General features: G+C 41.7%; 1 protein-coding gene across 3 annotated transcripts; it reads left to right on the top strand.

Moving 5' to 3' along the window:
• The first annotated feature begins 602 nt into the window (after positions 1–602).
• On the top strand, positions 603–27,373 carry KCTD3 (potassium channel tetramerization domain containing 3). Of its 3 annotated transcripts, none has more exons than XM_057406468.1 (18): positions 603–971; positions 5,055–5,108; positions 6,345–6,390; positions 7,065–7,138; positions 7,815–7,873; positions 8,051–8,131; positions 8,976–9,104; positions 10,674–10,764; positions 12,471–12,661; positions 16,024–16,139; positions 20,159–20,246; positions 20,395–20,511; positions 21,768–21,938; positions 23,086–23,241; positions 24,177–24,273; positions 25,520–25,704; positions 25,805–25,943; positions 26,283–27,373. In XM_057406468.1, the coding sequence occupies exons 1-18, from the start codon at positions 898–900 to the stop codon at positions 26,863–26,865; spliced, it is 2,451 nt and encodes an 816-aa protein (XP_057262451.1). In that variant the 5' UTR covers positions 603–897; the 3' UTR covers positions 26,866–27,373. The 3 variants fall into 3 exon arrangements, with proteins under 3 accessions (XP_057262451.1, XP_057262452.1, XP_057262450.1); XM_057406467.1 differs by having other exon boundaries at positions 626–971; positions 8,976–9,119; XM_057406469.1 differs by lacking the exon at positions 8,976–9,104.
• The last annotated feature ends 1 nt before the right edge of the window (position 27,374 follows it).

The following is a 27,374-nucleotide window of genomic DNA, read 5'->3' as shown; positions in this document are numbered from 1 at the left end:
AATACAGTGTAGACAAATCTCACTTAAAATACATTAAAATTTGAGGCTTATAGTTGCTTACTTGAGTGTAGGAATTCATTATCAAGCCTACCCTCACAACTTTAAACCACAATTTTACTACTTCCTCTGCTACCCACACTGTCACTGTCATTTATTTCTTCCTCAATTTCCCTTTATTTGATGTGATAGATTCCTTCCTCAAATTGCGAGCTCCGATTTGTCTTGTCTGCTATTTTCTCCCTTTAATCGGTGCACAATTTGGTTAGCAACGGCTCCGACGTCCACACCGTTCTCTGTTGCTTTCTCCTTAAGTTTCCACAGCATTTTCTACGTCTGTCTTGCAGGGAATCGGCATTTACCCGACCTTTGAACGCTCAAGGTTCCGGGGCACCTCCGGGATGGCTGTGGCGCGGCCCGTAACACCCATCCCACTCCGATCACCTGCCCGGCTCCACCACCTCTGCCCGGCGCCTCCTTTGTCCCGAGTAGAGCATTGACCCACTCCAGGCTGAGGGAAGTTCCCGATTGTGCGCAGCCGCCCTCGTTCCGCGAACGTTTCTACGCTTTTTGGCGAACGCCGGCCCCTCTCTCCTCCTCCTCCTCCTCCTCCTCCTCTTCGTCCAGCTCCAACTGCTGTGGCGTTGCTATGGCGTTGTCCGGTCGGACCGCGCAGTGTGTGCGGCCTGGCTGGGCCTGAGCGGCGGGAAGCCCCCAGGGCCGCAGACTGGCCGGACACCGCCCCTTCCCTGGCCGCCTGCGGCCGCAGATACCAGCGCGGGCCCGCTGGCTGAGCCCCCTTGTCTTCCTTCCCCGCCGCCGCCGCCGCCTTCACTTTCTCTCGATCCCGAGGTTCCGGGAGGCGGCGGCGGGCCCCGGCTGGAGCAGGCGGTGGAGAAGATGGCGGGGAATGGCGGAGGGTTCGCTGGCGCCGGGAGCGGGGAGATCATCCAGCTCAATGTGGGGGGTACCAGGTGAGCGGGTGTACAGGGCAGGCCGAGCGGGACCGACCCCAGGGCCTGCCGGCGGGTGGTGCCAGCTTGTACCGGAGGGTATCGGAGCAAGGGCGAGCACGGCAGAGCCGGCTCGCCTAGAATCGGCCCACCGCGGCTGCTGCTTCGGGAAGCGCATGGATAAAGCTTTTGCACGGGAGCTGGGACAGTTGGAGGCAGATACGGGAGGCGTTGACAGCCCTGTGTGGTGTCTGTATTGCAGGGTCTGGGGTTTTTAGAGACGTGCTCCAGGAGGACACTCGACTTTGTATGCTGCTGCTTCAGGAGTAGAGGACAGAGAGGTTTGCTTTGCCATAGCTTTCTAGGCATTGGTCTGCCTTGCAGCCTCAGATGCTAAGGTGTTAAAAAGGTAGATATAATACCGCTGCTGTCAATCAGAGTAAAGATTTGTAATTGAACGGACACTGAAAGTTTATAAGATGGCATTTTGGCAGGCTGAGATAGAGAATTGTAGGTCAGAATCTGTGTGATAGTGTAGATGTTTCTATGCTCAGGCATGATCACCGTAGATGGTGGGAACTGAAGTAATGTGTCTTTATGAGTCTTAGGCACAGCTATTAGTATTAGAAGCAACTACTACTATCCCAGAAGAGGATCTTGTTCTTATAACTGAATTGTATGTTGCAGCCTTCCTAAAGGATGGTGCCATAAAATTGGTGCAGAATTCCTTTGTTATAAGGAGACATTAAGAACCTCATTCAGCCCAGATTGACTGCTTGTCACTTCCTGTCCTGGGTTCAGCAGTAGCAGTCATTTTTCTCCTTAGTAACTGGTGCAAGTGCTGTGTTTTTGACTTTCAGCCTGGGAACAACACTGGTAACACTGATGTTTTTAGTTGCTGCTCAGTAATGTTTAATCTGACCAAGGACATTCTGAGTCTCATGCTCTGCCAGGGAGGAGGGGAAGCTGGCAGGAAGCCGAGACAGGACACCTGACCCAAACTAACCAAAGGGGTATTCCGTACCACAGCACATCATGCCCACTATATAAACTGGGGCCAGTTACCCAGAAGGGTTAGATCACTGCTTGGTTGGGCTGGGTATCAATCAAGTGGTGAGCGGTTGTATTCTCTTCCCTTGTTATTTCCCTTATCATTATTATTATTGGTGGTAGCAGTACTGGTGTGTGTTATGCCTTAGTTGCTGGACTGTTCTTATCTCAACCCATGGGAGTTACATTATTTCGATTCTCCTCCCCATCCCTCCGGGAAGCGGGGGAGGAAGAGAGGGGAGTGAGAGAGTGGCTGCATGGCTGACTAAGTTTAAACCACGACACTTCCATAGTCAAAACTCTCCTACAGGGATGCTTTCAGGATAACTTTGATGTTGGCTTGGGCCAGATTTCATGTTACACTGAATAAGGTTCATCAGTGAACTCTGTCTCTAAAATTATAGGCCAGTTCACCTTTTAGGTTTTTGCTACAAGTGGAATCAAAAAGATGCTTCGATTTCATAAGTAAGATCTGAATCGGGGAAGAAATAAACCTCCTCAGAGGGCTTGTCTACACAGAAGTATGAAGAATAAGGCAAGCTAACGATTGTGTATATTTTATTTCTAGTTGAATGTCTGTGTTCTAGGCAGCAGACATCATTTGGATGTAAGGAATAGGTAAACTGTGCATTAGTTCTTGTTACCCATACTAGAAACCTGAAACTCTTAGTTTTGTTTGTGGAGTTGTATGAGAAGAGGAAATCGGAGCTCCCCTCTGACAGCAGTTATACTTTGGAGCATCGAGTACAGAGATGCCAGTTTTGCATGTTCTGACACTAGGTTCCCACTGCCCCCTGGGACTGCCAGAGCTTCTCTGTTGTATGCTGTTGCTCCAGTGGTTTCTGGTCTCAGCTCAGTGGATTCCTTTTCTGGCAGCAGAAAACCTCTTGCAAGTTAACATTCACAGAAATTACTGTAACAAATTTAGTAAGTTCTCTTGACCTTTTATCTCCCTCTGCTTATAACTCTAAAACCCCAACAGGCTATGAAAACGGCTGTTTTGCCTGTTTGTGTCTGTTCCCAGTTACCTGTATTTTTTTTCAGTGGAGGCCACCTGCTTAAGGGTATTTGAGAGTATTCCAGTGGGTTTACCTGGTTGTCCTCCTACAGTGTCCATCTGACCACTGCATGTTAGCTGCATGAATCTGTGGATGCACTTATACATGAAAATGTTGCTAGCTAAGCTTATTTCTGTACCCTGGAAAGAAGGGCTCTGTCTTCTTGTTTACATAGATTAATGTGTATGCATTAAAAGTTCTAAAGTATAGGTTAGTATGATGTATTGCTAAACTGATCCCATAGTGCAAATCACAGAAAATACTCGTGCTATCTAAACTCACTGATCAGATTGCAAGGAGATGAATGTGGAATCCACTGATGGCTCCTTTTTTCTGTCCGCCTTATTTGGGCCTTGTTATTCTGGAACATCTAGTCACAAATATTTTGCTACTTTATTTGACTTAGAAAATGCTAGAGTTGAACCCAGCTCTAGCTGGTGTCAGAACACCAGCAAATCTTGACACCTCTAAATAGCTGACTGTCACCTATGTGCCTAAATGCAAGCATGTGTGCAGGTCAGAAACTGTGCTATAGTCTACTGAGAAGTACCATGGAGTCCTCAAACATTTGTTCAGAGATCCTGAGCGTCTTCAGGGTCTCGGGGGGCTTTATTGCTTCAGAATTAATTTAAGCATTTATCATTCAATGTTGTTTACAACTGAAACTTGTAGAAGTATCAGGCAATAAAAATATTCAGCTTGTGAAGACCTTTAAAAGGACTAACTGGGGATGGTGCATCCATCCCCATAGTTACATGTGGTGTCTGGATTAATCTTGGATAAAATACGTGTGACTCATTGTTTTCTATTATGCACACACTGTAGCATAATCATCCCTTAATCTTAGAGAAGGGTAGTGGTCTGTATGACAGCTGATAAAAGCTGTACAAAAATGCAGATATACTTAGAAGCCACTTTCCATTTATATAGCAAACTGTTTTGGTTCTCTTTATTTTTAATGTTTTTAGGAAAGACTTTGCTTGTTTGTGCTTAGAATGCCGATACTGGAGATTTTCTGTTGAGCAGCTACACAATCCAGATTTTATGCAGAATGGTAGTTCCATGCAGCCTTTGTGTTTCCCCTGGGGGTATAAATTAATGCTTTTTGTTTAGCAGTGGAAACAAAAAATACTTTGTAGTACATTCCTGGACTGTGTGGAAAGTTGCAGAATTTTACTTTTGCATTGCCTTTTTTGATTCCCCATTAATGGAGAGGATACCGAAAGTTTCTTAGTCGTGCTACTAATAAGAGGATATATACAGTCAGCTGATGTGGAGTATGAAATCCTTGTCCAAGCTGTCAATCCAGTTGTATTTCTTCATGTTAAATCAAAACCAGAAGTATAGAACAGTTCATAGGTAGTTACTATGTAAAATACTGTCTGGCATTGTAAGTAATACTATGCATTATTTCATGATTCAGAGTAAATGCTTTCTTTTAACTCTTATTGCTGTTGGCCCCCCCTTGGAGGGCCTAAATAGCAAATGGCAAATAATTGAAGTTACTGTAAAATACTGACTTGAAGCTCATTGTGGTCTTTTGCCATGCACAGCGTAGCACCCCTTTAGTTCTAAGTAAGAGTACCGTGCAGTTAGTTAAAAACATAGCACGCTATCCATTAACTTTTATTTTAGTGTCTGCTTTTTGTGTGGTTGCTTGCTTTTTTTTTGGGGGGGGGGGGGCTTGGTTGTTTGTCAAGTTAAATGCTTGATGAAAATCTCTAGAGTATGAGAACCCAAAAATGTAGAATTTTGGGGACAGTGTATTACAAACCTATAAAGAATGACGCTTTGGGGGTTTCTGGACAGTTGTGCTTCATGCTTACGGACAGTCTGTGCAAACAATCTGCAACTTGTTTGACTTTGTGCAGACATTTAAATGATCTCAGTCTTCCCAGATGTGTTTGATATCAGCTTTGTAGGACAAATAAAAGATAAAATAGACTTCCTTCCAATTTTACAGCTGATTGTAAAATTGTTAACTTTGGTTTCCTAGGTTCAGCACTTCAAGACAAACACTGATGTGGATTCCAGACTCCTTTTTTTCCAGGTATTTGTAATAGATATTCACATTAAAGAAACACAAATTAATAGTCATTTAAAAAAGTACATATCTTCTCATATATGTATTTATTTATTTATGTTGTTAATAGTGTCACTTTATGCTGTTAATGATGTCTTTATTCATTAATGCTTTTCTCCCTCCTCAAGCAATGGGGCAGATTCATTTGAAGTAAGCTGTTATCCAAAAAGCATCTTCTGTCTTGAATGATGCTATGGCAGCTTATATGTGCTGAAAAGCTGTCACTTTTTAGACGTAGTGTTATGGAAATAAGTTTCCAAGAAAGGGAGATGCCACTGTTTCTATTACTATGTTACCACTTGTGATCTTACTCACTGTACACAGTAGCACTGCCTGTAATGTTTTTTTGAATTATTGCTGTACCCTGGGTACACGATACAGAGTACCTCCCACAACGCAGGAGCTGTTGAATTATTGAACATCTTTCTGCTAACTTTTACGTCACTACCATTGCTGCTTGTGTAGGTTGTGCTGCTTACTGCTTGTATGCTAGTAATTTTGTGCTGTAGTTGCTGGACCTCTATCATCACAGTTAATCTGAAACATATAAAAGAAATACTGGCATGTAAAAGGCAGGCAATTTTGCTTCCTTACGTTTAATTTTTGTACTCTAGACATCCTTCCCAACAAAAGCCAGTAGCTGACAGAGAGAGATGGCATTACCTGCTCCTGTTTCACTGAAATGTTAGGATAAATGGAGTGCCAGGGAGGTGTCACCTTCTTTGAAGCATGGAAGAAAAGGCACGAGGAGGAAGTTCCATGCTATTCCTCAGTCTCTCAACACAAAGTATACTAAGGAGTTTGTTCTGAAAGTTATCCATGACTGGCATATCTCAGAGGTAATTGTCCAGACTGAGATGGAATCTTAAAATAAAACTGTTGACATTACTTAGTTTGCTTCTTATCTGTAAAACAATGTTTGGTTGTTGTGTTTTCTGTAGATCTGGAGCAAAAGTACTTTAATCTCATGGGAGAGAAACTTTGAAGGAAAATTGTGTCAAAACTCATCCACCCCATTCTTGCCCAGCAAATCCTTGCAGAATTGATAGTTTACTCTTGCTTTTTACTTCAGTAGCTTTTATTGTTTTACCAAAATACAGGTGAAAATTCACAAAGAAAGTAAAGGGACTGAGAGTATTGCTCTCCTGTATTTCTATTAGTACATTTCTGAGAGATGTCTAATGAAGCTTTCCTGTGTTTCAGTTTGCTGAGTGGAAGAATTTCAACGCTGAAGGATGAAACTGGTGCTGTGAGTAGTAAACCTACTGATAAGTTACTAATTTAATATTATGCTTTCAGTTAGGTTCTCTCCTAAATAATAATCATTGTAGGTTCTAATCTAACAGGAATTACACTGCCTGAGTCAGTCTAAACTCTCATGAAAATTAGTGACATCTCTAATTTTTTTTCTTGATTCTCCTCTTCATTCCAAGATAAATGAAACTGGGACAATGTGCAATTTTGTGCTCATTCTGCATTGTCTACAATGCAGAGACAGCAACTGTATTTAGACAGAAAAACTACTTATTGGTGTACTGCAGAGAAGTGTAATTTTCATAAGATAGATATTGCATATGTAGTAGATTAATCCTGAGATTGAAATGCAGCTTTAATTGGCAAATATATATAGAAAAATGGCTGTTTCAGTGAGGGTGCCTGTTGACCTTTGTGGAGAGTATAGAACTTAAAGAACATGCTTATTAAGTGCCGTCTATTTGCATCAGTGTTTGTATGTATGTCTTATAAGAATATTGAACTGGTGGGTGGTAGAAGGATAATGAGAGGAAAGGAGAGGCCCAGAAGCTTTGGGTTATGTTTGTCTGCCACATCCTCAATTTCTATTTCTCATGCTCAGCATAAAAAAGCATTTCAGTTGATTGTTGCTCCATAGTAATGCTAAAGCACAGCAGTTTTTCCTTGCAGATATTTATTGATCGTGATCCAGCAGCATTTGCGCCCATTCTAAATTTTCTTCGTACAAAGGAGTTAGACTTAAGGTAAGAAGTTCTCCTTATTTCAAGTGAAAACTAATTTGATCAGATGTGTTAGTAGAAAACCTTTTTGAGTGAGGATTGTTCAGTTTTACTTATCTAGGTGGGTGCCCAGTGTATGACTCTGCACCCTCCTAGATCTGGGACCACGTCTGAAGTATATATGTGGCATGGTGGAGGCAGAAATGGTAGCGTTATATTTTGTTAGTGGATTCATAGAATCATAGAATGGTTAGGGTTGGAAAGGGCCTTAAGATCATCTAGGTCCAATCCCCCTGCCATGGGCAGGGACACCTCGCACTAAAGCATGTCACCCACGTTTCCATCCAGCCTGGCCTTGAACAGTGCCAGGGATGGATTATTCACAACTTCTTTGGGCAACCCATTCCAGTGCCTCATCACTCTTACGGTAAAGAACTTTCTTGTTATATCCAACCTAAACTTTAAACCACTTGTGGCAATGTATTTCTTTATTGCTTCTGTATCCTTACTTTAACAAAAGGTAATACTGAGATCACTTTGAAATCTCACACATCAACATGTTGAATGCATTTGGTGGTAATTCTTTAAACTGCTAGGTAGCTTGGTGTTCACATTGTGTAATACCTACTTAATATGCTAGTATTTAAACTCTTAAGTATTTACCTTGTCCTTGTGTTGTTTTGTTTTTTTTATTTCCTAGGGGAGTAAGTATTAATGTTCTCAGGCATGAAGCTGAATTCTATGGAATCACTCCTTTAGGTAACTTATTTTTTTAATCTGAGGTCATCTCATCTTTATTATTGTAGAAATGACTCACTTGCAAGTTCTGGGCAGTCATGACCCTGAAGATTATCAAACTTACTGACAGAGAAGGTTAATTGAAATAATGTTTCCTAGGAAGTCAAAGCTGTGCTCATACCTGGTTTTTCTCCTTAGTGAGAAGATTGCTATTATGTGAAGAACTGGAACGCTCATCTTGTGGCAGTGTCCTTTTTCATGGCTACCTGCCTCCTCCAGGTATTTTTGAGTTAATCATCTGATGTTGCTTGCAGTCACTTACTGCTTTAGTTTATGGGGGCAGTTGGCTGAGGTAGTTACTCCGGGTGTCAAGCTATCTAGAGAAGGCTGTCCCATGGAAAGAATAAGATGTGTGGTTGAATTGAACATAGTTCTGATTCAAACCCACGGCTTTTATATGTATTCTTTATGTAATGGTATATTTAGAGTATTGGGCAAGGTGTTGTGCCATGTTAATATGAAGCAGGCTGTGTTTGATAGTGGACTAGTATAGAGATTCTTCAAGTAGGTTATCAGCATGGAGTGCTTTCTTCTTTCTGAAGGAGGCTACAAGGATGGTGGGCAGGGACTCTTCATTAGGGACTGTAGTGACAGGACAAGGGTTAATGGGTTCAAACTTAAACAGGGGAAGTTCAGGTTAGATATAAAGAAGTTCTTTACTGTGAGGATGGTGAGGCACTGGAATGGGTTGCCCAAGAAAGTTGTGAATGCTCCATCCCTGGCAGTGTTCAAGGCCAGGTTGGAGGGAGTCTTGGGTGACATGGTTTATTGCAAGGTGTCCCTGCCCATGGCGGAGGGTTGGAACTAGATGATCTTAAGGTTCTTTCCAACCCTAACTATTCTATGATTTCATGATTCTGTGATTCTAAGGTACAGTTACTTTATGTGCCCTAAGTCTAGGTGACAGATTGCCACAAAGGAGCTTTCCTTGACAATATGGGTACTTAAAATAGGCTTTAGATCAAAGTGCATGATTATTAATCCTGTATTTTGAAAGTGAATGAATATCTGTTATATTACTAAACTTTATGGAGTGGAACCAAACATCTCTTTTCTTTTACAGGCATTCCCAACCGTAAAATAAATAATGCTGCCAGGCTACCATCTGATGATAGAATTGGTCAAAACTGCTCTGAGAGTGAGATTCATGGTCGTGGTGGTGTCCAACCTACACTTGATGGTACTGGCGAAGGTACAGTCAGGCTAGGTGAGGAATGTCAGTTCTGAACCCAAAACAAATTGAAAAGGTGATTGTCAGTGGGTAATAAAAGTTGAGTGGCTGTTTCTGGTTTCAGTCTGTTATTCTATGTTTGCCTTAATCTAAATTGTGATTAAGGCAAACCTATGTAGTATTTAAGGTTCACTGCTGTACACTCAAGGTATGAGGCTAAGTGAAAGGCAAATCAAAGTTCTTCATGCAGGCCCCTTAGACAAATACCTTTCACTGTACTAAAGCCATGATAAAAAACAGATGGACCAATATCTCATGGGTTTTTGTTCAGGACGTCCTTCTTTTGCATTTCTTTCTTGTTCCTGGTGCCTCTTTCTTGTTCCTGGTGCCTCTCTCTTGCCCTGCAAGAGTTGAGATTTTAGTGTAAAGGTAGTCTTCAGTCGTTTAACTATATAGAGTATATTCCATATAAAATATATAAAACTATAAATAAGATAAGGTTGAATTCTATCATCTTCCAGTTTTGACTTTGGAGGCAAAATGATTCTGCTTGAGTTGTCATCCTCTGCTATAACCCTGTAAATTGTTGCAGTGTTCATTAGGGACTGTAGTGATAGCTCAAAGGGTAATGGGTTCAAATTTAAACAGGGGAAGTTTAGCTCAGATATAAGGAAAAAGTTCTTTACTGTGAGGGTGATGAGGTGCTGGCACAGGTTGCCCAAGGAAGTTGTGAATGCTCCGTCCCTGGTGGTGTTCAGTGCCAGGTTGGACAGAGCCTTAGGTGACATGGTTTAGTGCAAAGTGTCCCTGCCCATGGCTGGGAACTAGATGATTTTAAGGTCTTTTCCAACTGTAACTATTCTATGATTCTGTGATCTAGAGTATGTTAAAAGGTGAATTTCTATCCAGGTAATAGAAAAATAAGCCTTGGGTATGTATTGCTGATCCTTCTTTGTGAGTTGCTGCAGGTTTGGAAGAGGGCAGTCATGGGGAAAATGAGAGGGAAGATGCAGTCTTTAGGTATTAGCTCTTTAGTGTATCAAGGTTGAGAGCTAACTTGGGGAAGTACCATAATCACTGATTTCCAGTGCCATCCGACACTTCTGCCACACCAAATTTAGTTACAGCTTAGAAACAGGCATGCTCCCCCTACATAGTAGATGGAGGAGCTGTAGGTATTCTCAGATGCTGGAAATCTCAATTAACAGTCTATAACAATAATGCAGGGTTGCACCAAGTATTTGCCTACAACGTTTACAAAATACAGCAGTGTTTCAACAGTCCTCAGATTTTTACCAGTTTGGTAGGCTTTAAAACTGAGGCATATATTTGCCTTTTCACTGTTCTGGACACTCTGGATTGTAATGGCTGAGATGAAATGTATAAGAACTTCTGTAGAAGAATTGTAATAGTTGTAAGAATTCTGAGTAATACTGCTAACTAGAATCTAGGTGAAAATCTTTCTTGAGAAAGCGCATTCACCAAGTTTCTGTTGCCTGCCTAGGAGAGAGCTCTATCTTGTTACAGATGAGCAGAAACATCTTCTAATACCCATCACTTGACTGATTTCAGCTTTGTTGTTGTTTTTAGGATTCCCTGTGGACCCACGGAAAGTTCTTATAGTAGCTGGCCATCACAACTGGATAGTAGCTGCCTATGCCCATTTTGCTGTTTGCTACAGGTATGAATATAGTAGTTTGTCAGGTTCTAGGAATCTGAAACAAAAAACCCCAAACAAAAAACCTCAATTTCTATAAGCAAAGCAAAAAGATTGCTTTAGTCTGAAATAACAGGAGATCACTTGCATTCAGTTTGGCCCTATAAATCTTGAGTTGCTGCTTTTACTGGTGCAGATCAGCTGCTTGATAGGAACTCAACTTTTGCTGCTTTCATGTTGATTTTGATGCTGTTGCAAAAGTAATGGACTCCAAAGCCCATTTTAAAGCAGGTTTTCAAATGAAAGATCTCTTAAAAGAGTTCTTCCTGCTGTTTCGGTTTGAAGACATTCTGTGAAGTTAGGCTATCAAAGAACTTGAAACAGTGAAGGGATTTTTGCTGCATAAGTGACATACCTTGTCTTAAACTTCATCTTAGCAGTTAAGCACTTGCTACTTCACCTGGGTGGCTGGAAAGTGTCTAAATGTCTTGTAAGCAAACTGGCTATTTTTTAACATCAGGTGAAGATAAGTAACACCTTCATATTGCAGAAGCTAATTTTAGTTCACATCTGAAAAGCCTGATTTAACTGGTGGCTGTCTTTTCAATGGAAAGTAATCTTTAACAAGAGCTCTTCCTAAAAGCCAAACAAACACTGCTGTTTTGTGGTTCAGAAACAGAAGGGAGAGTAAAGAGTGTGATGTGAGTAGCTTCTTTCTAGTTACTGCCGAGCTGAAGCTATAGTTTTCTGCCTTTTTAACTATATATGATACTAATTTATTTGCTTAAACTTTGTAACTTAAGTCACATCTAACTTGTCTGCTGTATTCACCACTGCAGTTTGGTTTGCCACTAGATGTGGCTTCTCTTGCTCTCTTCAATGTTCTTGCTTTCAGTTATGTGTAATATCGTCTGACTGGAGAAAGAGGCAATGATTTGAAATCATTGTCCCCTCCTTATGATTTTTATCTCTGTTTCCCTTTAAGTGAAAGATTCACTCATGTGAATCTCACTCTCTGTGGTTCTTCAGCTCCAGGCAAGATGCAGTGCTGAAGTTAAAAGACTAGGACCAATGGTAAAAAAATACCAGATAATGTTTCTGCTTTCCATGCTCACATTTATATAATTTGACTGCTGAGGTTTAGTGTGCTTTAGCTGAGTTGCAAAGTATCTAAATTATTGCCTGAAATTAAAGCAGATAAATTGTTTTTCTGGTGTTAGGTAAGTCTTTAAAATGCACAGGGAAATGATTCTCTAAAAATAAAGCTTATGGTCAGTTCAGTATTATCTGTTTACAGTATGCCATAAACAGAAAATGCAACTTAGCACAGCTTTATGCTCGAACATGATTGGGTGTCTTATGTGATGCATAATTTCCAGAGGCAACTTAATAGAGATTTTTTCTGAAGTCTTAAGCTGAGCCTCTGGCATTTGTTTAGCCCAAACTTTTGGTTTGGTCTTATAACTTATATATCAGATGTGCTTATATGAAGAAAAAGCCCAGTACAGGGGTTCGGTAGCTGCAAAGCACTGAAATGATATGCAGAGTCAAACTTCAAGGGAGGAAAAAAAAAAGGCAGCTTTTGTAGACTCTAGTGCTTAACTGGAATTTCAAGTTTTGTGGCTTGGCCTGTAAGACTGGAGCAGCCAGCCAGCCATATTGGTTCAGGTGTAGACTGAGTTACCTGTTTCTGAATCTCTAACCCTCTGTTCCCTCCTTTGCCTCTCTAGAATCAAAGAGTCATCTGGGTGGCAGCAGGTCTTCACGAGTCCCTATCTGGACTGGACAATTGAGCGAGTGGCTCTCAATGCTAAGGTGGTTGGAGGACCTCATGGAGACAAGGATAAGATGGTTGCAGTTGCCTCAGAGAGTAGCATAATCTTGTGGAGCATTCAAGATGGTGGTAGTGGCAGCGAAATTGGTAACTATAATAGCGTGGGCTTTTTATTTTTGTCTGTGTATGTTTAACAAGGAAGAAGTCTGTGACCTTATTTTGAGGTACGTATGATCTGCAGTGTCCTGTGGACGTTTTCACAAAGTGACAGAGCATGCTTATACTGTTACAGCATATTAACTTTCTTCTCTGTCATGCTAGAGGAATCCTGTCTTTAAAAGGTGGACAATAAAAAAGCAGTCTGCTTACTGAACAGGTACTAACACTTACTGTTCAGTTTGAGGTTTTTGTGTAAGGATGCAAATTAAGAGTAGAACTTTTGCCTGGACTTGTATTAGAATCTAGGCCATAGAGCAAAGGAACTGAAGCTTCTGATATGAAAAGTTACAGATATTGAGAAATTCTGTTCTTTTCTTTCCTTCGTCATATCAAAGCTACATTTTTACATGGGGATGATGGAAAGATTTCAGTTCTCTGTCCAATGTAGTTCATAAATGGAAGGTGAAAATCTTTTTATAATTACAGTATAGAAAAAGCACTCTACTGCCCTAAGCATACAGGAATAACTGCTTGTACACCTTGGCACTAAAGGACACACGATTAGGGAGGCTAAAAAAATAGCAGGAAGATATTTCAGAAGTAAATGTTCTTTGGTATTCATCTGATGGCTTGTCTGACTCTTGTTCAAATAGAGGTCAAATTTGGGAGGTAGTGAAGGGAGTGGTATTAGGAACTCCCTGTAGCCTAATTCTTGGTGTTTGAATAACCACTACTATGCCAGTAATGTTTTTCCTTGGGCAGTAGATACTGCTAACCAAGTATGACAGCAATCTCCTTATTTGGACACTTTGCTTTGAAATTTACTGCTGAGTTAATTTATTAGATGTATCTCCATACATAACTCCATGAGAATTCATGCAGTCATTAATTAAAGTCAAAAAGATGAGCATTGCTTTAAGCACTGTGCTGTTACGTTTCTCCTGTACTTTCTGGTTTGATTAGCTGCTTATGTTACCTTGGCATTTGCAATAAGATATGTGAAGCAGCATCTCAGATATTTGGAAATGAAGTGCAAAGAGACACAAAAGCCATAAGTGGGCTTCTAATAAAAACTAGAATATGCCAGTACCATAAATTTCTGATAACTCGGACTTCGACTGAACATGGCAGCAAAACTGGAGGAAGCACTTTTGCTAAACAGGCTGTGCTGCATTGAAGTGATTTTTGTGAAACAAAGGAAATCCCACTTGGGGCAGAGGGGAACAGAGAGAAAGTGCCTCCAGGTCTGAATCTTTAGTCTGACTAACATTGACCAAAATGTACTGTTCCTCTTTTGGATAATAGGTCATGCTGCTTGGGTTAAAAAACCCTAAAATATGTTTGTGCTTATTAGTAATAACTTGAATAGAGTTGTCTTGTTTCCTTGTGGAGGCAGATGCTTGCAGTCCTGCTTAGTGTTAGCGATATAGTGCATTGCTATCATCTTGGGAAAGAAATTACTTGTTCCAGTTGTTGGGGCCTGGTGATGCCATCCTCAGAAAACTCTGTGGGCTGGCAGCTTTGTGATAGGGCTCTGCCAGAGTGCTCTCTTTACTTTCAATATTATTTACATAAGGCACTGCTGCTGGGTTGCTGCTGTAAGCAGTACCTTACTGAGAGGGACCCTTAAGACAAGAGCCTGTCATTACATATAGCATTGTCTCCCCTGGGAATGGGTCTCATATTGTTGAGCCTAAGCAGGACTGACCCTTCAAATTCCTCCAGACTATTCAAGCTGTCTTCCTTGATTCTCTGGAGTAATCAATTCTAGTTGTTTCTGTGGATTTTTTATTACTGCCTTTTTCACATGTCCTGTACAGCTGAATCTCATCTGCATTGAATGATTGTGCTGTGCCATGGAAAGCAGTTTAGCATCCCAATTAAAGATAAATATATGTTGAGCTTCCTGAAATTCCTTCTCAGCGTGTAACAGAGGGCTGTTCTTGGTTGGGAATGGCACTCTGTTCATTTGAATTTGCCCAAAACAATGTTGGGAAATATTCTAGCTGTTGGGTACTCTTCTTCTGAAGACATCTGGCTGCTGCAGTTAAAGTATATTAGTGAGAAGTAATATAAGTATGTAGAGTGAGTAGTATGGAATAGAAAACTTACTAGTGAAGCTGGACACTTGATAGTGTTATGTATCCCCAGTAGTATAGACTTTTGTACTTACTATATATCCCCAATAGTACTGACTTTTGTGCTTACTAGGCAGTAAAACTTAGCCTGGAATTACTTACAAACTGAGTTACTTACAGGGTTGTTTTGCTGGATTTCATAGCTGGCAAACTCGGAAATTATCTCAGAGTTTTGTAGTTTGCTGTAATTTTCAAACACACTGTGCAATAAATCCTACCAAATGTATTTTGCTGTCCAAGTTTGCATTAAAAGTATTCGTATTTGATCTATGATGAGACTAGAAGGCTCTAAAGAGAGGACAGATATTAAGGTCTACTATAACCATAGTCATCAATACCTGTCACATTCTTCTGTGTTGTGATTTTTAAGTGCAGTGTTCTTGATGCCACATTTGCTTTCTTTGGAAAGCCAGCATTTGCTGGTAAGTCTTATCTTCCAGATTTTGAGTAGTATGTGATGACTGGTGAAACTGGTTCCCTATATGGCTTCAGTTTTTAATAGCCTGTACTCTCTACTCATGGACTGTAACCAAACTGAAAGATGTGTAGATGAAAAGAGAAGGAAAGAAAGAAAGACACAGGCTTTTGTAGGCTGCTTAGTTTTACAGGTTCAAGTATTTCTGCTAAAAAGAGAAATTTGAATGTATTCAACTAGTGTCACACTGGGGTAGTTCAGTTTTTTCCAAGATTACTGATTAAACCTTGTAGCTGTATTTAGTTTCTAAAATTTGTTTTCAGACTACGGCTGTTTGATTGGACTTCAAAAGAGAAAACTTGTAATACTTTAAAAGGTAACTGCAAACTAATCCAGTACAAATTTGGCTAATGAAACCCATGAAATTACTGCTTCTTAAATGACTCTTAATAGATTCAATGAAAACAACAACAAAAAGTCCTTCTTACTGGAACAGAATTTTTGATTGTTATTTATATTTTAATGTCCTTAGAATATATAAAGCCCTTTGAGGACTTGATGGCAATGATTGCATCAGAAGAGGTGACATCATGCTGCTATTCAGCTTAATGGAACCCGGTTTGCTGCTTGAATAGTACCTCTCTTAGTACACTGCAAACCCAGTTTTGGCTGTTCTTTTCTTGCTACTGCAAGAAATGTGACATGACAATAATGAAAGAGGTTCCATTGTTACTGTTTTTTCTCTTTATTTTAGATACGCTTCAAAGACTCTGTTTGTTTGGTTTTTTTTCTTATAGGAGTGTTCAGTCTTGGAGTCCCTGTAGATGCTCTCTTCTTCATTGGCAACCAGTTGGTGGCTACAAGCCATACAGGGAAAGTGGGAGTGTGGAACGCTGTGACTCAGCATTGGCAGGTGTGTTCAGTTCCTTTTTCTGTTTCAGTCACTTTCAATAAGCTGGTATTTCTTCTAGTAAAAAGAGAATCCAGCAATCTAAAAGCATGTGTGAAATGCTTGTCACAGGGTTTTCAGCCCTGACTTGTGTCACAGAGTTTGCAACCTTCATATATAAGTGTGTGCCTGTGAGTAGAATTTTGAATTGTTTGGTGGTAAAAAGCATGCTTTTTAGGCTTTCAGGTAAAAGGATGTGGTGTGATTTAGAGTAATAAATGTCAAATGTATATATATTTAAACATACTTAAACATTTTAACTGATGGACAGGGGTAGAGCAGTTGATGTCATCTACCTGGACTTGTGCAAAGCGTTCGACACTGTCCCACATGACATCCTTGTCTCTAAGTTGGAGAGACATCAATTTGATAGGTGGATCACTCGGTGGATAAAAAACTGGCCGGATGGCCACACACAAAGAGTTGTGGTCAATGGCTCAATGTCCAGCTGGAGACCAGTAATGAGTGGTGTCCCTCAGGGGTCGGTGTTGGGACCGGTCTTGTTCAACATCTTTGGTGACATGGACAGTGGGATTGAGTGTGCCCTCAGCAAGTTTGCCCATGACACCAAGCTGTGTGGTTCGGTTGATATGCTGGAGGTAAGGAATGCCATCCAGAGGGACCTTGACACGCTTGTGAGGTGGGCCAATGCTAACCTTACGAAGTTTAACCATGCCAAGTGCTCCTACACCTGGGTCGGAGCAATCCCAGGCACAGCTACAGGTTGGGCAGAGAAGAGACTCAGAGCAGCCCTGTGGAGAAAGACTTGGGGGTGCTGGTCAATGAGAAAATGAACATGAGCCAGCTTCAGTGTGCACTCTCAGCCCAGAAAGCCAAACATATCCTGGGCTGCACCAACAGGAGTGTGGCCAGCAAGGTCCAAGGAGGTGATCCTGCCCCTCTGCTCTGCGCTTTTGAGACCTCACTTGGAGTACTGTGTGCAGTTCTGGTGTCCTCAACATAAAAAGGACATGGAACTGTTGGAACAAGTCCAGAGGAGGGTTACGAGGATGCTCAGGGGACTGGAGCACCTCCTCTATGAAGATAGGCTGACAAAGTTGGGGCTGTTCAGCCTGGAGAAGAGAAGGTTGTGTGGAGACCTCATAGCAGCCTTCCAGTATCTGAAGGGGGCCTATAGGGATGCTGGAGATGGACTTTTCATTAGGGACTGTAGTGACAGGACAAGGGGTAACGGATTAAAACTTAAACAGGGGAAGTTTAGATTGGATATAAGGAAGAAATTCTTTACTGTGAGGGTGGTGAGGCACTGGAATGGGTTGCCCAGGGAGGTTGTGAATGCTCCATCCCTGACAGTGTTCAAGGCCAGGTTGGATGAAGCCTTGGGTGGCATGGTTTAGTGTGAGGTGTCCCTGCCTGTGGCAGGGGGATTGGAACTAGATGATCTTAAGGTCCTTTCCAACCCTAACTATTCTATGATTCTATGATATATTTAAGGGATCTTAAAAGTTGTTTTACACAGAGAGACTCTTCAGCAGAAATGTACTTGGATATGCTGTAAAGATATTTGTCTTGCATGTTGATGCTTCTGACTTTATTCCTGTTGTTAGAATGCATGTTAAATAGATCCTTGGAGTCTGTATGAGTCTGAGAAAACAGTGGAGCATTCATATGAATAACAAAGCTTGTAACACAGCTGGGTGTATGTCTGTGGCACAAAACCTAGATGCAGTAAGATCCCTAAATTGCCTTGCAAATCTCAAGAGGCAGAACTGACCTGAGGCTGCTGCACTGTTTGGTAAGTTCCCATTCAGCCTTTAAGTGACACTCCTGCGAACAAATAACAGATAAGAAGTATGAGATAGCACTGCTTCTGCAGCAGACATGCTAGTGTGTTCTTGAAAAGCAATATTGATACCTTGCAAAATCTTCTGTTGAGACAACTTAATGCTACGTGACAAACTGGCATCTGACATTTTCTAAAGGAGCAAGTAATAAAGAATAAAAAATTGTGTCCCATTCATCATCTTTGTTTCCAGAGGAGCCACAGCAATCTTTCTGATCACATTCGTAGTTCCTCAGTTTGACTGACCTTTTGGTGAAAGTGTTTCCTATTGAAGAATAGAAAATCTTTGAGAGGCTTATATGCCAGGATGTCCTAAGCCCAAGTTTGTTTGCTTTCTGATACCCAAGCTAAACAAAGCATGCCTAAATCCAGCCAGTTTGAAGGTGCTTTCTATATCTCAAGCTCTTTTGGTAGTAAGGAATAAAAACCTCGCATCTTCTTATACGTCTTCATCTCCCTTTAGAACACATTCCTCTTGAAAAAACTCTATAAAGACCTACGTGGCAGGGTTGTACCATCTCAAATTCCTCATGAGAATACATGGTATTTGTGTAACTGCTTTCCATAAGTTGCCCATAGCTCTCAGATCTAGGATGTAATCATACTTGCTGCAGTGAGAGAAGTTTTGAGAAACAGAATATGCCAGTGCCCCACTGGGCATATTTTACCCATGACTGTTGTATAGTGTTGCTCTGTTTCCTAATGAAAGTTCACTTCTTGGTAAGTGCAACTCTTGAATTGCCTCTGGTGTGTCCCTGTCTGGTGCAGAAGATAGATCTCTCCTTGTTTTGTACAATCTTTCTGACCCAGTCAGTTGATCTCTGCTGTCAGCAGTACTGGGGATTCTCTTGCTCAGACCTCTCCTTGCAGTTGCCTCCTCTGCAAGGTTATGACTAAAGTTGTAAACTTTTGATGGATTGCCTTTGCCTCTGTTTTGTAAACTTGTAGCAGATGGGAGAGCTGCTGTATACCTTTGATTCACAGAACCAAAGAACAGTAACAGTTTATTTTTAGCATTAGATCTATGCTGAATTATGTGTGAACATAAGTGAGAGAGGTGAGGTTCTTTAAACAAAGAAAACAGGGAGAGTGCCCCTACCTTCCTATCTTCCCATATTTATATTGAAGCTGTATTCATGTTTCAACTTTAGAATATGTTTTAAGGGTTTTACAGACTACCCTTCGGTTAGGAATGAGTACTGACTTAGTGTGTGAGCTCTCTGGGATGTGGGGAAGCTTCTTTGGTTGGTTTATTTTGCTTTTATCCAACAGATTCATTTTAGTTATTTTGCAGATGATTTTGTATGTCTCTGAGGTAATTGGAAAGATGCTGCTGGTCAAAGAGAAATGAGAACTTAAGTAGTCAGTGTCCATTAAGTGAACTGACTGAAACAAACGAAGTACAGAACAGTGCTATGACTTCGACCATGTTTCAGTGCTCTGCATAAAAAAGCTTTTGGCTTTTTCTTCCTCAGAGCTGAAGCAAAAAAGAAAGAATTGCTTGAGATAGGGAATCAGACCTAGGATAAGCTAAACTTTTTCTTTGCTAGAGATCTCCATCCCATCTGAGGTAATAAGCATTCCTTTTGATCCTAGAGGACAAAGACCAGGCATTCTGAATCCCCCACCTTAAGCTGCAGACCAGTAAGTAAAATACGACAGGGCTGCCTTCCAGTTCATTTGGTGTGGATGTGTATCAGAAGTGGGACATTGAAATGGGATAAGAATTTTTCCCCTCTCATTATATATCTGCTAGGGGCTGAGATCTCCATAGGGGCTGACAGAGGAATATAAGTACTGGGGGTAGAGGAATGCTTCAAGAGGTCACATGTAGTTCCTTTGCTCATCAACCTCTTAAGCAGTTGTCAGAAAGGGAAGAAGGGACAGGACAAAGTGTGAAGTACACTCATTTTGCATATTGGTAAAGAAATCCTTTTTTGAAGGTGTGGTTTAGCTGCAATGCTCTTAAGTTTTTGGCCTTCATATGGAGCAGTTGTGCTGACTTGTCTGCTGAGCTCTGTGACTTAAGATCTGGTTTGGGAAAGGAATGCTGTCTACCAGCAGCACTTCAGAATGCCATTGCATGTGTGAGCTTCAGACCGGGACCAAACTCAGGTGTTCTTCAACAAAGTATATCAAAAATGTCTTTTTTTTGTTTGTTTGTTTCCATTTGCACTAGGTTCAGGATGTTGTTCCTATCACAAGCTATGATACTGCTGGATCTTTCCTGCTGCTGGGCTGTAACAATGGCTCTATATACTATATAGGTAAGAAATGAGAAAAGGCAAGAATAAATAGGAGGAGGTGGTACTGTGAAGCTTATTTGGAGGAGTTTGATTCTTAACTCTTTAGTTGGTCTAAGTTGCATCAGAACAACTCTATTCAGAGTAATAAACAGATGTCTTTTCCTCACAGACATGCAGAAGTTCCCACTGCGAATGAAAGACAATGATCTTCTGGTGACAGAATTGTACCACGATCCCTCCAATGATGCTATAACAGCGCTTAGTGTCTACCTCACACCTAAAACAAGTTGGTATTTTATCACTTTCTCTTCAGTGAGAGTCTGTTACAGATGAGGGGTTTTTGTTTTCTAAATGGACGTTTTCTGTTGCAGCATAGCAGGGCTAAAGCCCTTGACATAAACAGTAAATTCTTCTTCAATTAATCATCTTCAAATGAATGATGAACACTACTAACTGTAAATAGGTACCTGTACTTGTGTGTGTGTATGCTTGTACCTCATGCATTATACATTAACATATAATGTAGTAGCATCCCATATTAATGGTAGTGTACCTTTTCTGGGTTTAAGCCTTTTGCGCTTTATGAATTGTATTCACTGAAATAGTTTGTGGTGAACTGGGGGGGGACAACGAGACCCAACAGCAAGGTTAAACTTACAACCAATAAAATTAAACCCCATTTCCATATGCAGCTGAATGATACTTAGCTCTTGTGTCTATAGGCCCTTCTGTAAGCACAGTGCAGCAAACCAGGAAAAACATAACTGTACTGATACCAGTGACCTTTTAACTGTAGTCCTTGCTCTTGCCTTGCTTTCCCATTTGCTTCCCATTATGTCAGAAAAGGTGTGTGGCATGTATTGACCATATCACTGTGAGGAGTGCATTATGACTTACCAATCTTGTCTTTCACTTCCAGGAAGGAGGAAAGAATGGGAGAGAAAGTGTTGTTAAGAAACTGTTGAAGAGTGTAGCATGGCAATAAACAAATGTTGAGGTTTTTTAGTGGCAAAATGTCTTCTCTGTTCATGGGAAAATAAACATAGAATCAAAGACTGGTTTGGGTTGGAAGGGACCTTTAAAGCTCATCCAGTTCCAGCTCCCTGCCACAAGCAGGGAGACTTTCCACTAGACCAGGTTGCTCAGAGCCTTGTCCGTTCTTGCCTTGAACGCTGCCAGGGATGGGGGAGCCACAGGTTCTCTGGCACCCTGTGCCAGTGCCTCATAGTGAAGAATTTTTTCTTAATGTCTAATCTAAATCTCCCTTCTGTGAGCTTAAAGCAATTCTCCTCCTTGCAAAGAGTCCCTCTCCCTGCATATTTCTTGTAGGCCCCTTTTAGGTACTGGGAAACAGAAGGTCTCCCCAGAGCCTCCTCCAGGCTGAACAAGTAATAAGTATAGTAATGGGTAAACTGTATTTAAAATAAGTATCTACCTTACTGTGGAAGCTTGGAAATACTGTTTTCTACTGCCTCATTCCCTGGCCCTAGTAAGACAAGCTTTTATCCCTCAGGGAAGCAACTGTGTTCTTGCTTGCTTTAGGTGTAAGTGGCAATTGGATTGAGATTGCATATGGCACCAGCTCTGGAGCTGTGAGAGTGATTGTACAGCACCCTGAAACAGTTGGGTCTGGGCCTCAGCTCTTTCAGACCTTCACAGTTCATCGAAGTCCCGTTACGAAGATCATGCTTTCAGAGAAGCACCTTGTTTCAGGTAATCTTCTTTTCTGTGCACAAATGTGTATTGGTGGGTCTCTCCTCCTCTTGAGCAATGAAGCATTTTTATGCATTGCTTAATAACTTGCATTGCTCCCACATATGATAGAAATTAGTTGGACAGATTTGGGGGGGAGAGGGAAGGGGTTAGATTGGCTTGGATCCTCTTTGTTAAAGTAAGCATTCTTCAGAGCATTTAGCAGGTAAAAGGCACAGGTTTTATTTGCCCAGATACTGGAACAACTCGCACTTTTGTTTGTGTCTTATTCCAAGGCTGCCATTTGTGGAAATAAAAGGGGTTGTAAACAAATGTATTCCTGTCAAGTCTTACTGTTGTGGGCAGGTCCTTTAGGACTTTTCTTCTTTTAACAGCCTTTCAGGAGCTTTCTGGGTTGCAGCAAAATGTGCACCATCTCCTCTTGGGCCCTAGAAAAAGCTTTCCTGTGGCTTCAAAGGGTTTCTTCTTTTCTCAGCTGTCTCCCAGTGTTTCTTGTGCTATCCTATTTGTCCTGTCTTAGACTCAGGAAAGTGTCTTGCTTTCAGGGAAGAAACAATCACTCCTCCCTCTGTAAGAATCTGTTTCACCCAGAATCCATCAACCAGATAACAGATTTACTTTCTGCTGCTATCCCTATATCTTCAAAAAAGGAACAGGAACCATAGTATCCAGCTATACCCCAAACAAACAGCCTAGAGCTCATCTGTTGCCCTGTAATTTGGTGCTAAACTTTCCATGCCAGTAAAGGGCACATCTGTATGTAGAAACTGAATAACTAATGAATGAACTAGAAGAGCGTTGCTGTGTAATGAGGATTCTGCTGCCAGGCTGCTCTCATGACATGTCTTGTTCTAGTATCTGCGCTAACAAGGTGGAAGCATGCTGTAGGCTACTGGTGCTGACTCAGTCAGACCTTAATGTTGTGTTCTGCCTGCTTCAGTTTTTCTTGAACTTCAGGAGATCAGTAACAATTTGTGGATTGCTAGATAATGTGATCCATTTTGCATGTCTGGAGGTGCTGTATAGCCTGATATTGCCTAAATTCTGCTTGATTGCTCAGTCTTGAAAAGCTATCATAAAGAAATAATTAGAATTGATCTCAAAAGTTTTGTCATCCCTTGTTACTGTCTATTTTTTTCCTTTCTAGTTTGTGCTGATAACAACCATGTACGGACATGGACTGTGACTCGATTCCGGGGCATGATCTCAACTCAGCCAGGCTCAACACCTCTTGCATCATTCAAAATCCTATCCCTGGAGGAAGCAGAGAGTCATGGCAGTTACTGTTCTGGAAATGACATTGGTAGGATGTCTCTTGAATGAGCTGTGCTGAGCCTATACATTCACTGGTCTCATGGGGGTTTAAACAGACCTTCTCCCCTGTAACACGCAAGTCCGTTGATGTGTGTGAGCTGTTATATATTGCTCTCCCCTTGAAACCATGGAAGGAATCTGTAAGATTCACCTGAAAATACTCATTGTTCAGGCTGTATAGCATGAGTACACTTAAAGGACTTACTCAGCAGGTGCGAAAAGGGAAAGAAAAACTTTCAAACAGATACTATACCTTTTCCTTGAGCAAACTGATGTAGCATTTCACTTTTGGTTTAGAGAATGACTGAAAACACAGGAGACTGTATTAAAGCAGATGAGCATAGTAAGGGTTTCAGTCTGCTGCAAATGCCATTTCTGCTGCAAATGCCATTTCACTGTTCAGTCAGGATTAAGTGGCACATGTGAGAAATACTGAAATGAATTTGAAGTTGTGACAAATTTTAGTGAAGCCTTGAAACTGCAGAGATAAATGAGGCTAGGATATTGCTATAGCAAGCCACTGAAGGAATGCATGTCAGTAAATACAGGTACACAGGTAGTCTGGATTTCTTTGTGTTCTGAGTCTTGCAAATAAACCTTTGATGACGAGGATGCCCAATGAACACAGGGTGAGGTCAGTACTATGGCAAGAAATCTAGGGTTTGCACTGATACCATAATTCCTCTAGGAACATGCAGAAAATTTAAGAATGGGTGACCTTTAAAACAAAAGAACAAAACATATTTGTATTTGTAGAGGTTTGTAACCATTGGGTAACTTGTTCTAGATATTAGTCATCTTTGGTTCCCTAGTTGTGGTGCTATAAAATTGCAGTGGTCATACTAGTATGAGTTTGGGTCTTCAGGAATGCACGGAGAAGAGAGTGAGGGAATTGAAACAAAATCATCTTTCTTTTCTCTCTAGGACCCTTTGGTGAACGTGATGATCAACAGGTTTTTATCCAAAAAGTTGTTCCCATCACTAATAAACTGTTTGTAAGGCTCTCTTCAACTGGGAAAAGGTACCTCTGTGATTAGGGTTTTAACTCGTAAAGGAGCAGAACTGTTCAAGTGGTGGTGGGGGTCTCCCATCCCTTGGGGATGTGTGCAGTTGCACTTGGCAAGCTTCTAACGTGCTTGACAGGTTTGGCTGAACTCTAGTCTGTGTGTTAGTAACAGAACTGTACTTAACGATCTATTATAACCTGAGCTCACTAAGCAAGCATTAATGTGCCTCTACAGAATATGTAACTCAGTTATGGTACATGTTAACGTTACATTACAGAACTAATGCTGAAGTTGCTGGTGGCAGGGATTTTGCTACTCACATAGGTAGACAGGGAAGCAGTTTCTCTCTTCCTTTCCACTTGGCTTTGCAGAACCTTTAAAACTGAGAAACTGACCTAGAAAGGTCAGGTATATAATTATTTACTAGGACTTGGTTTTGTAATATTCTACTATGTTGCTGCCAGTGTAGTGAGAAATGTTGCCAAGTTGCTTTTTTTCCTGTCAGGCTAGGAAGATGGCAAGAGATCAGTAAAGATGGTGCTTCTCAGTTCTGTGCCACTTATTACTATTGTGTTTCTTGCCTAGTAACTTTGAGTCTGGGTGAAAATGTTTATGGCTTTACACTATTGGCATCTTAATTGAGGGCAGATTACTCCTGTAAAAAGCTCAATGCAAGGAGCCAGTAAAACAAATCACCGAGAATGTGTGAGGTTCTGTTGTGGAGTCTGGCTTAGCAACTTAGTTTTGGGAGTCCTTTTCATCTTACTCCCCACATAAGCTTCTAAAATAATGGGGAGAAAAGCAACTGAGATCTGCCATGTCAAGTAATACTGCAGTTGTCGTAAGACAAAAGTTATCTCTATAGATAACATTGGATTTATCATCCTTGGAGTTTTTTGCATACCTTTTATATGGTTAAATGTGCTGTTTCTGCAGGTTGGTTTCCTAGAGTGTTTAGCATACGAAGGGACTACTTGCTGTCAATCTTGAAAGCCTTAGGTTTCTAATCATTGCAGATTGAAAATGGACATAGAACAAGTGGGGGTTCCCTAATAAACAAGTAGTAAGACTGCAGATACATTGTGGGGGAAGGTTTGCAGCTAAGCAGCATGCCAGTCATGCAGGAGAAGGAATTTTGTCTGGAAGAAAGGTCCTTTTCTGATGGCAATTTCAGTGCTTTCTCAGAAACTTAAACCAGTCCTGACTTCACTGGCCAGACCCTGCAGCTGTTTTGGTAACTTGGGGTTTCTTTTCCTGTAGGATCTGTGAGATCCAGGCAGTTGACTGTACTACTATCTCCTCATTTACTGTGCGAGAATGTGAAGGATCCAGCAGAATGGGCTCCCGGCCACGCCGTTACCTCTTCACTGGACATTCAAATGGCAGCATCCAGATGTGGGACCTGACCACAGCGATGGACATGGTTAATAAGAGTGAAGACAAGGGTAAGTCATGTTCTGCCAGGACTGCGGTGTGGTTCTTTTTCTGTCCACATGTAAGTGACTACAGGAAATGGACTTGGGCACTAAGAGCTGTCTCTTTCAGATGCTGGCGGCCCCACAGAGGAAGAACTGCTCAAATTGCTTGACCAGTGTGACTTGAGTACATCTCGCTGTGCCACACCTAACATCAGCCCTGCTACCTCAGTTGTTCAGCCAAACCGGTTGCGGGAATCTAATTCTAGGTAAGTCACCAAGGGTGGCGCTGGCTGTGGACACCAAAGTTTTACCTTTAGGTAGGCAAAGAGGGGTTTGGTGACTTGAATGCTGTAGCTGAGCCCCTGAATCCATGCCCTCAGTGTCTTAACCAACAAAAATCGAGGTGTCTATGTGTAGTTTATACGTAAAGAATCCCATGAGAATCCCAAGTGATCTGGAAGCCCTTGTATGGGAGTTGTGATGAGTATATTGCTATTGTAGTGGGAGTTGCAGTGGTGGGTGGGAGCAGGGTGTGTGTAATAACTGACTCCTGTTCTCAGCCTAACATCTGCTGTTTTCATCCTTGGTTGTTTCTCTTTCTGAAGCCTCCAATTGCAGCACCATGAAACAATCCCTGAAGCAGCCACGTATGGTTCTGTGCGGCCATACAGAGAAAGTCCCCTGCTGGCAAGAGCAAGGCGGACAGAGAGCTTCCACAGTTACCGGGACTTCCAAGCTTTTAACTTAACCAGCAAAAGCCCAACAGAAAAGACAGCTGCTGCAAATGGGAATTCCAGCCAGCCAGAGGCCAGGAAGGCAACAGTGGAGGGCAGCATAGCTGAGAAGAAAGCAGTCCTGACCACCACACTTGAAGTGCGAAGCACAGGTGGGACGGATGCAGGTGGGTATTGCAGTACAGAGGTTCACCATCTCCCAGAGAGTTCTCTGGATCTCAAAAGAAGAGGACCAGAAGAGGAGAGTGAAGCCAAAGTAGAAAGCAAAAAGAAAATGGGGTTTGAAGGAGCTGGCTTCCTGGGAAGGAAGAAGGTGCCTCACCTGGCCTCTGCACCAGTCCTTGCTGAAAGTGGGCCTGAATTACCTGGGGCAGCTTCTCCATCACCTACGAAGATGGCTGCTTCCCCACGCTACCGTAAGAACGACTCATCCTGCCAAGACTATGGCCTGTGAAAATGGGACTGGTAGCAAAGATAAGGTGCAGGTGCCCTCTGGTTGGCAGCAGGAATAACATTATATGTTGTGGGTTGTTTCTTGAATGGGACTTTGTTCTGATACCCAGAATGAAAATTGTAAGATTGTAAGAAAGTACGTGGCTGCTGCCAAACCTTTGAAGAGTTGTGCGCATCAGTGTGTGGCTTTATGTAATGCTCCAAAATGTAGTACGGTACTTGGTCCAAACTATTGTGCATTCTTGCTTAAACGTTGTCAGGCATGTGATCTGTTGTGGTTATTTCTGTTTTGGGGGAAGGGAGGGTGCTAAAGGAACCTGTGGGTGCTTAGTGGAAGATCCCTTTTAGATGCAGCCACATGTTGTTTTGCAGAGCTGCTGCTGTTTTATGAATGGGATCCTTGCTCTGAATCATGCTGTCTGAAATGCTTTCTGCAGGTTAAGGAGGAAGCTATTCAAAACAGCATATGATTTTGCCTCTTAGTCCAAATAAATTGCCAGAGGAGTGTTG

The sequence above is a fragment of the Pezoporus wallicus genome, unplaced genomic scaffold (genome assembly GCF_028554395.1).
Source record: "Pezoporus wallicus isolate ANWC-B61680 ecotype Strahan unplaced genomic scaffold, APGP_CSIRO_Pwel_v1 scaffold_2617, whole genome shotgun sequence".
Classification (NCBI taxonomy): Eukaryota; Metazoa; Chordata; class Aves; order Psittaciformes; family Psittacidae; genus Pezoporus; species Pezoporus wallicus.
The sequence above is the reverse complement of the archived record's forward strand: the minus strand, read 5'-3'. Positions and strand labels throughout refer to the sequence as shown.